The sequence below is a fragment of the Triticum aestivum genome, chromosome 5B, assembly GCF_018294505.1.
Source record: "Triticum aestivum cultivar Chinese Spring chromosome 5B, IWGSC CS RefSeq v2.1, whole genome shotgun sequence".
NCBI lineage: Eukaryota > Viridiplantae > Streptophyta > Magnoliopsida > Poales > Poaceae > Triticum > Triticum aestivum.
The window spans coordinates 302,840,058-302,850,682 of NC_057807.1; the positions used below are offsets into that span (position 1 = coordinate 302,840,058).

The window sequence follows — 10,625 nt, forward strand, 5'->3', positions numbered from 1 at the left end:
AAGCTTGTCTTCAAGGAATCCAAAAAACCATGCTGCCCATAGACCGACAAGTAGTTATTGAGAGCGACTGCGCGAATGCCATTAGAAAACTTTCTTCTAAGGAATTTAATAGATCCTATTGGGAGCTTGGTTAGGGAAATTCTAAGTTTGCTGGGCCAACTTCCTGATTTTACTATTGCTAAGATTTCTAAAGATGATAATAGGGTTGCTCATGCTCTCGCTGGTTACGCTAGGAGTGGTGTGAGTAATGGTGTGTTGACCGATACAGTCCCAACCTGCGTGTTGCGACTGGTCGACGATGATTGTAATGAACCTATGTTGATGAATTAATATAATACATACCTTTTTTTTAAAAAAAGAAGAAGAGATGGTAACGTGAGTTTTGACCAACCTAAAGCACACCCAAAACACCCGGAACGGCCGCGCCATGGCACACCAGACACCACCTCGCTAGTCCGCTACGTTCGCCACCTGGGAGCCGCACGTCAAGCCGCGACCTGGCACGCCCCGGCTGCGCCACCCGGGCCGCTTCCGCCCACCGCGCGGACCATATAGTAGGAGATCCCAAACCCCCTCTCGCGAACATTCCACTGTTGCACACACCTTTGCCCCCGTCCTCCCCCCGCCCGATCCCCCGCCCCTCCGTTTTCGGCGCGGCCGCGAGGAGAGTTCGTCGGCGGCCGCGATGAGGTCGGCCCTGAGCCGCCTGATCCGTTCCTCCTGCTCCGTCTCGTCCTCCCGTCTCAGGTGACCCCCGGCGTCCCTTCTCGTGTCACGCGTTTCATACGTCCCCGAGGACAGAGTTCGGGGAATGGGGGGAAATATTCCTCAATCGGTCAATTTGTGACATTGCGGCGGTTCTATCGCAGTCGCGAGCCGCATTTGGCGACCGGATTGTGGCGCGAAATCCTCGTATTTTTCTTGTTGCCGAGATATTATCGCCGACTCTGTGTTTTTCCTTACCTTGTGGGATGATGATGTGAGCAGCTCTCCAGTTTTGTTGAAGAACGGCAAGGCCTTCTCGAGCGATGCCACGCCCAGGGATTCCGGGCGGGTCGACGAGCCTTTCAAAGTCGAGGAGGCAGAACCCGTGAAGGTGCCGCCGCCACCGCCTTCTCCTGATAAGGTAATATATAGTGCCATGAGTGCATTTTCCTGGTTTTCTGGAGATCGTTTTGTTACAACCTGGTGTACTTTTCATCATACCCATATGCTCCGAGAGGCTCATTGTTTTTTCCATGTGGATGAGCACCGTGCCACCAATAGATCCGTCCTTTTGTGGATGGAACAGTTTCCCCCATGCCCACTGGAATTACATTGTATGCAATCATGTCCGATGTTGGTTGGTAGCACTCAGTTTCCTCGGTTAGTGCTTTGATTGTTGCTGTAACTGTAAGGTTTAGTGTTCCTCTTTTGGGTGATGAGAATGCTGGTACTTCTGAAACTCGAGACTCGTGAGACCTTACTTTATCAGTTTATATTACTAGTTGATAATTTTTATTGGGAGTGAGGCTCTTATAAACGAACATAAGACCTGCTTCTTGTGTTAATAAGGTAAACCAAATACATCAGAAAGCAGAAATACCACACAAATATAGCTGAGAATATCAGGGGACAAGTTGAGAAAATTGGATACCCCTGTTTAGTTTCTACCTTCACCCTTATTTTGCTTCATTAACATTTGTATTGATACTTCACATTGATAATCATGTTATACATGTATGCACGACATTTCCACATGGAATGGTGTTTCATCCATGCACAGCTGTGCAGGTATACTGTTTTATTTGTAGAGATGTTTTCTTTTTGGTATAGCTGGTGTAGCTCATTATATGTTTTTGGCGCGTTTGACACAATTGTGAGTGTGCTTGCTCTTGTGTTCCATCTTCTGTTAGGATTACCGAGATGCCTCTGACGTTTGTGTCGTTATAGCTGCTTGTGCTAGGTGGAAGTGGCTTCGTTGGTTCACATGTTTGCAAGGAGGCTTTGGAGAGGGGATTTGTTGTCTCTAGTCTAAATAGGTAATTCCGTAAGCTATTTTTCTGAATTGATATTTCATTCTTTACTTCTTTAGCCTTTGCATGCACGTGGGTTGCACTTTTTTATTTGTCCGTAAGCTGTTGAAAACTATTGTAAAAGAATAAATAAGAAATCACTATCTATCCTGGTCTCCTGGATGTTAACTGAAAATTAAACATATAGTTATGGATAATCCTTTATTCTACCTGTAGATAAGATGACAAAGTCCTCCAATTTTCTGTTGATGCTCTTGGCTTCAGCACTACATGAAAGCTTCCCATTCCCCTATTTCAAATTTCTCCATTGTGTCATCATAGTTGTTCTGATGATAATTTGCTTGTTTGCTGTACGTACTTCTGTAATAGCTCTTAGTTTGTTGGATATATGTTGAAAAAACTCTCATAAAGCTGTTTGTGAAAATTCCACTTACCTCATGAATTCACGATATCAAGTTGTCAACCATGGTTCGTCTGTACAGCTTAGGAACCATAAGATACACTTGGAATTCTGCTTTGAAGATGAAATCGTTGCTTTTGTTCACTTAAGCTACACAAAGCATCCCATTTAGTTTTAGCTTACACATGCTTGATAGGAAGCTGACAGTTGAGTCGAGGCCAAACAGATCCGCGCGAGTGGGCAAGTGATCTGGAAGAAGCATGTCAATTTACTAGGAGAACCTATCTGGACTCTTCACTTTCTAAACTAGACACAAAAACATCCTCCTAATAGATGGCCTTCACTTCTTTAGAATCGTGGGAATATTTATCTCTCTCACAACAATTTTTTCATCTCAATCTTTTGTCTATGCTTCCCCCAAGAGACTCTTAACACCGTTCAAGCCATGCCTTCTAGCAGCTCTTTCAATGATGGTCACCGAGCTGTTTGGATATTATAATCGTTCTTTAATGTCACAACATAAGCATCTGGTATATGTTTCCTATAGTAGAATGGATTCACAGAAATCTTCGTAGACAAGAATTGAGTGAATTCTGCATGTTAAAATTTGCATTAGGTTTTCCATGCTATAGTTTCTCTGAGAAACAAAGATTTCTACTATCAAACAGCCCTAGTTAACACTTCATGAAAATTTGCAAACAATCCTTTACCCAGCGCGATCCTTTCTTCTTTGCAATATGCACATTTTGGGATTTCCTTCAAATAGCTAACTGAACTAGACATAATTCGGCAACTGGTTTTGAAAATACAATTGTATTTTCTGTAGAACTTTAATGCCTACGATTGAAAATGTAATTGCGTTATATACAGCTAGAATAGCTGTATATCTTAGCCCAACCATAATGTTGCCCTGTTCTCACCAAGTGTGTTTTGACCTTCTCTGAACAGATCTGGAAAGCCATCGACAAGTGAATCTTGGGCTGACAAAGTTATATGGAACCAAGGTTGCTCATTATGAAGTTAATTTTGCTTGCCTAATTATAAATGGTCATGTTGTTCACCATCTATTTTATTCTCTTGAACAGGCAATCTTCTTGAACCTGCTTCACTGGAGGATAGTATGGATGGTGTCTCTGCTGTTGTATGCTTAACTTCTTTTCTCCCTTCTAACATGTTAATTTCATTATTGAACATTTCATATTGTGCATATTTTTGAGACCTGGCCAGTTGATATTGTATAGTTAAGCGCACTTTATATGTCTGGTATGTTTATGTTTTAGTTTTCTAGTTTCTTAATTTCACGTATTATGGTTTTGATAATGTGTACAGTTATTATTGCATAATTATCAGTTTGTTATTGAATGCCATACTCATCGAAAAGAATGCAACATTGGTAGGCAGGGATACTCTGTTGACGCTAGTTCTCAAAGCAAGCGAGATGCCAATATTTTTTCCACGCTTAAATGTGCACTCTAACCATGAACAGTTGAACACATAGTTCCATTCTTCAAATTTGCAATATTATAGGGTGTTTGGTTTTCAATAACAGCTGCCACTTCATCATTTTTGTGATACATATAGCAGCTGATCCAGCTTTTATTGGTGAATGATTGAAACCGAGCCACAAAAGACATGATAAGGACTACACCAATGTGGCAATGAGAAGCCAATCATAGGGATTTATGATATTATACAAATATGAACCATGCTTAAGTTTGGTTTGTGTACCTTATGCACTGTTTGTAAGTAGAACAATTGTTGGGTTTAATGCAACTCCAAAACTCAATGTAACAAACTTTATTTGATGAGCTAGAAATCCTAAACCGAAAACACTTTTTGTTGACACAAGCTGCTTTCAGCAACCCATTTGTAGTTAAATTAATGTCTACTTGTTGCATGGCTTCATATCTGAGATAAGCGCAGATATCATTATGTACTTGCACCTAATTAAGACAGACATGTATCAGACATTTTATGCTAAAGTGGATTCACAATAAATATTACTAATAGGAAGGAAAACTGTCGTAGGTATCCTGTGTTGGAGGCTTTGGGTCAAATTCTCAAATGTTCAAACTGAATGGGACTGCAAACATCAATGCCATCAGGGTTGCAGCTGAGAAAGGTATTTTGCAATATAAGCTAGGTCCTATTGACTCTGGCATGCCATGCAACTTAAAATGTACTTGGTTTATTCGGCCTTCCCTGTTAAGTGAGAACTTCTGTTCCTTTCTACTGTTAAAATCACAGCGGCCTTATGATGTGGATATATAAAACCTACACATTGAGAAATATTTGGGTAATGGATTTCATAATGGACCACTATTGGGCATTTGCTTGCCTTCAGTGCGGATTCTTGCCCAGTCTTTGGTGTACACATAGTATTATATATAAAACCTACCCATAGAGAAATATTCGGGTAATGAATTTCATAATTGACATGAATTTTTGGAACACAATTATCCTATTGTTGGTTTGCTTTCCCTGAATAATAAAGATAAAGTTCCCTGTTGTAGTTACACAAAAGAGAGTTGTACAATTTCCAACTCTTCCTATCATCTCTGTAAGTTGCTAAGTTCCAATGCATCATATTGCAACCTATTACTTGTAGTGTTGATACGAGGAAAATGTGTGGATGCACCCCATTGATTTTGTGCACCTCGAAGTTTGAGAATTATTGTTGGTAACAATTCTGGTTGTACATTTTCTGGTGAAGTGTGAACCTGCATATTTTGGGCAAGAAGTATGTTTGTCGGATGCTGGACCTCTAACAAAATGTATGCTCGCCACATGCTGCATCCCTAATAAAGGAACTGGGCACACTTACAATGTGTATTAGACCCACCTCCCTATCCTGAGCGATGCAACTGGATATAATTTTTGGCCCAAATTGCGAGGTTTATGCTTCATCAACAAATGGATGTCCACCAATTTGGTTCAGAATTTTAAAACTTCCAAGTGTTCTTTCTGATTTTGGGGAGATAAATGCTGCATAAAGTCCACTCTTCTAGATATGATGCAATTTATCTATTTGTATTGTATAAATCTGTACTGTAAAAGCACTCAAGATATAATATTCCAACCAGCTCTAGAAATTTCATGCTTTACGAATTTAAACTGGAAAGATAGATTTTCTGCCAGGATTTCTCCAATTTACCTCTGTTTCTACCTGCAGGCATAAAAAGATTTGTGTATGTGTCAGCTGCAGACTTTGGTTTAGTGAATTACTTATTGCAAGGTTATTATGAGGGCAAGGTAAGATGTCTGGATTATTGACATGATTAAGGACCCATTCATTTTTTCCTTCTAAAATAGCTATATATATTTGATTTGTACGGTGTGCAATATGTTGACTATTATCAGTTCCAGTTGAACTGTTATGAGAAATCATGTCTTATATATTTTTATTTGTGTTCCCTCCAGGAGTACTTATATTTGGGTTTATCATAAATTAGTAGTATTACGTTTTGTTCCGCTCTTCATGTCAGATATAGTGCCTCTTTAAACGTTACTACTATTGAATTTTCTGCAAAGATCCATGAATTCTTCCCTTTTAGTAGTTAAATGGTTTCAATCCAATAAGGACAGGTTAGATAATATATGAATTTGGTATTTCAAGCCAAATAAAAAGCCCTATACTGCTACCCCATTAAAAATATAAGGTATTTTTTAGTTTATCATGTTGTGGGAAGTCATAAAAACAAGAGATTACTAGCAGGAAATGACAATGCTATTCATGGTATCAATGTCTTGGTAATAGGAGGCAGATAAGTTATAGTTTAGTCATAAATGTTGAAGAGTGACGGAAGATAAACAAGGGCAAACAAGAGTAACTGTCATAAACTTAACATGCCAAACCCTGTGTTGTAATAGGCAAAATTATAGGCCTTATTATATTCTTGATGGAGGGATGGTTAGAATAGGTAAATGTCGATTATGGATTGATGAGTAGTGATATCACAATCTGGTGTGAAATATTCAGATAATTACATGATTAGCATGATACTGTAAATCTGTAATCCTAATTGACCCTCCAATTGCTCTCTTTGTACTCAATTCTTTCCAAACGTTGACGTTTGTTTTGTTGCATTGACATTTTTCGTATCCACCCTCTTTAAGCACATATAGTTGTGCAACATATTAACCTCCTTTATTTTGTTTACTAAAGAGAGCTGCTGAAGCTGAACTGCTGTCGAAGTTTACCTATGGAGGTAAGTTCCAACCTGGTGCAAATAGTTATATTCAGAAGCCAGAATAATTGCTTTAAAAAGAAAGACAGTTACACGTGTTCCATGAATTATTAATTGTAAAAGCAGGCCTTGACCAGTAAAGGTCATATCTGTTATGCTTCATCCACTAGCCAACGCAACCAAAAGTCTGAACTGATGGAAAGGGCTAGGCAATCCACATATACACTTCAACACCCCCTCTCACGTGTGACGTGGAAAGTCAACACATGGATAGACTCAGAGGTATGGCTCAAGAGGCCTATACGTGGACAAAGGGGGGCAGCAGCAATTTTTTTGGATAAACTGCGAAAGCCAGGACTTGAACTCAAGACCTTAGCTCTGATACCATGTTATGCTTCATGCACTAGCCAACGCAACCAAAAGTCCGGACTGATGGAAAGGGCTAGGCAATCCACATATACACTAAAACAATATCTACTCCATGAATTATTAATTGTAAAACTATGCGCAGAGAGGAACCTTGAGTGTGACGAAAGTACCAAACCGAAGTATATCCTATATATTGAAGTCACTAAATTGGTGTAAATTAACTCATGAATCCCTCATGGTTCAAAATGGTTTTTGAGATCCCTTTGAAGTATTATTTTATTGATTTGTACTCCCTCTGTCCCATAATATAAGAACGTTTTTGACACACACTAGTGTAAAAAACGCTCTCATATTACGGAACGGAGGGAGTATTTCTGATGCTCCTTCTCTACTGGAATCTTTCTTGATGGTGCAAACAATTATTTTGTTATTTGTAGGAGTGATACTGCGGCCTGGTTTTATTCATGGAACTCGTCGAGTGGGTAGCGTGAACATACCCCTTGGACTTGTGGGTTCACCTATGCAAATGGTAAAGTTTCTCTCTTCTCATGGGCATACTTTCTCGAACACGCACAAAAGGAAACTTCCCATGGTGTGTTATTGCCCGGCTCCTCATAACCGTTAATACATTGTAGTTCGACCTTTCCGATCCCAAGCAATTATTATGTGCCATATATGGAGAGCAACTGTGGTTGACAGTGGATTTTGAAGGTTATTTAATTGAATTAATAAGCAAGGGCAACTAAAGGAATTTAGACTAAATGTGAGCATCATTTTGTGTGTGTCTAGCATCAAATCTTGTCTCACAGGAATTCATAGTGCTAGGCGTTAGAATTGCTATAAGTTATCCTAATTATCTGTAGATGCCCTGGCCTAGTAGGGATTGTGTGAATAGAATGGACAGTGCTAGGGATATGGTGAGCTTCAGGATGTCGATGTAATATGATTTTATTTACCAAGATTAGACTGAATGTGAAGGCTTCGGATTGAACTAGTTGGGTTAGATCAAATGTATGCTTCCAGTAAAGATATTAACAACAACAAAATTCCTTGAAAAGTGTATCGCACATCTAACTCATCTGCTAGTACTGGCGCTGCCTCCCCTTGATGACTGCACCGAGTTCCATAGGCATGAGGTTGATGGATAATGATGATGCATGTACATCAGTTTTTTTCTTTCAAACCAAGTCTGATTTTTCCCAGGGTGTCTTTTTGGTAAATGTTTCATATAGATTTAGTACCCAAACCAGGCATTGGTTGCATTACTTCACAGCTATATTGTTACAATGGCCGAGAGCAATCTTTTCTGTTTCAATAGATGCCAATCAGGTGCAATGCCCAAAGATAAAACTTGCCTGTAGTAACCCGGTGTCCAAAGGTCGTAACTCATCTCTTGTGCAAATGTCCATACTCAGCTTGCAATTACTGTTAATGTTGCTATTGTTGTGATGTAAGTTATACTCCTTGAGCGATTCATTTCTGTAACTGCAGTGCATTATTATTTCTTCCCGAGGTGGTATAGCCAAAATCTGAGATCCGACTACATCTGCAGGTGCTCCAAAATGCAAAACCATTAACCAGATTGCCACTTGTCGGCTCGATGCTAACTCCTCCAGTGAGTGCTACCTCGGTAGCGAAGGTCGCTGTAAGAGCAGCGACGGATCCGGTGTTCCCTCCTGGTATCGTCGATGTGTATGGCATCATGCGTTACAGCGAGCAGAAGTAAGCGCATGCTTGTACAGGACGATAAGGCGTGTCTCCACCCATCTTTTTTACCTGGTTTTTCCTATTTGCTCTAAATGTGTAAGCAGACATCACAAGGCCATGAGGCCTCAGCTACGGCCGCAGATTCTCTGACAGTTCTATCCTGGCGTGGCCCTGTTTGCCTGATCTACTTACTAGGCAAGGATGCTCAATAAAGAAGCAGTTAACCTCGAGTTTCCTGTTGGAAACTGTTTTTACATGCTTGTTGCTTGTAAGTGTTCCTTTTAGTTACTGTAGAGAGCAGGTTAAGATTTGTAACTTCGAGTTTATGATAAGGAAAACTCTATTCCTGGTCGTGTACCGATTGTGGACAATTTTCTTAGTTTATCTGTACCGATTGGTGCTTTTGGTAGAACTAGTAGCACACACGCGGCTAATCTGCACCCGAGCTCATATGCTCCCGCATGAACAGTAAAATCGAAAAAAATTTAAAAAAAATTCAAAAAATTCCAATTTTTTTTTAAGTGAAACATTGACAAAAGTTCTAAGTGCCTGTAAAAATTCGTCATGAAATCACATTCCTAAAAGGCGTGGCAAAAAAACAAAAAAAGTACTCTGAAAAAGCTACTTTCAAACGCATTTTGAAGCACTGAATTTGTTTTTTTTGGCGACCCCAACTCTTGCCTTCCCCGTTGCTCCGGCACCCCCGCGCACCCCTCTCCCTCCATCTGGACTCCAGTCCACCTCTTCGCCCTTACGGCTGGCCGACGCCCCGCTCTCCCCCACGAGCTTGTGCACGCTGGTCCCCGTTAGGCTGACGGGGCGGTTGAGGAGGACCTGGCCGAGGTGGTGTCCGGTGATTTGGTGGCCACGACCCCTGCTCTCCGCCCCCTCCCTTAGGTTCCCGCTCGCCCCTCCCACACACCACCTTCCTTGTCGATCTTTGGCTCCAGCCGGCTGTCCGGACACCGTGGTCGCGGGGCCTGAGCCCATGCTTGGGGGGGGGGGGGGGATCGGCAGGGCTGGCCTTAGTCGTGCAGCGGTCACTTGGCGTCGGGACGGAGTGGCCCTACGTTGCTCACCCGCAGGGCCGTCGTCGGTGGTGTCGCTCAATCGTTCGGGTTCCGCGTCTCTGTTATCTCGCCCTCTGGTGAAGTTCAGAGCTTTCCATCCCCTGCCGGCCTCTGCCGATGTTGGGGCCGCCGGCCTCCGTCTAGTGGAGCCACTGCGCCGCCACCCTCCAGCCGTACGAAGGGAAACCCTTCCCTCTTGCATCGATGTGCTGATGGTTGGGTTGGGCCGACATGGGCCGGCTGGGCCGCCTGTGTCGGGAGGATCTTCCCTTGCGGGCTTGGGCCGCCTTGTGGGGACCGGTTCGGTCGCTCCTGGTGGCCCCTCGGATACGGTTGGTGGGCTGCCTTCCGGCCCGCCTAATCCGGTGCGGCTAGGGCACCCGGTATCTGCTACATCTAACTAGTCCACCCCCTTTCCTCCCGCGCCACCATCCTCCTCTCCCCTCACCACCTCGCCCTCAGCCCAACAAGCGGCGATGGCGCGCGACGCCGGCGATGGGGCTCCCCGTCCCAAGCACGTGCGGAGGAGCGCGAGGACCGACGCTCTTTGGAGACGTGGCAACCCTCGCCTGATGCCGAGCGCCGGGAGGCGGAGCTCTGGTCCAACATGCTCAAGTCCAAAGGACCGGCGTTGACGGAGGAAGCGACCAGGCACGACGAGTGCTCTCAAGATCGTTTGCCAGATCATTGGGGTGGCTGCGGTCACAAGCAGGACATGCGCTCTCCACCTCGCCGCTCTCGATCGCCGACTCGTTCCAGCCACTCCGAGCAGTCACCTCCTCGGCGCTACAACCGCCGCACCGCTAGGCCTAGTTCCCCCAGCCCAGTCCCAACAACCGCAACCCGCGAGGGGCGTTTGCCAAGAAGAAGAAAGCTA

At 43.1% G+C, this 10,625-nt stretch overlaps 1 protein-coding gene across 1 annotated transcript; it reads left to right on the top strand.

The window, feature by feature from the left end:
* The first annotated feature begins 447 nt into the window (after positions 1-447).
* On the top strand, positions 448-9,031 carry LOC123111523 (uncharacterized protein At1g32220, chloroplastic). The gene is made up of 10 exons (XM_044532327.1): positions 448-747; positions 988-1,126; positions 1,933-2,021; positions 3,364-3,419; positions 3,501-3,556; positions 4,444-4,537; positions 5,588-5,667; positions 6,581-6,623; positions 7,409-7,500; positions 8,524-9,031. Exons 1-10 carry the CDS (start codon positions 686-688, stop codon positions 8,695-8,697), a joined length of 885 nt encoding a protein of 294 aa, XP_044388262.1. The 5' UTR covers positions 448-685; the 3' UTR covers positions 8,698-9,031.
* The last annotated feature ends 1,594 nt before the right edge of the window (positions 9,032-10,625 follow it).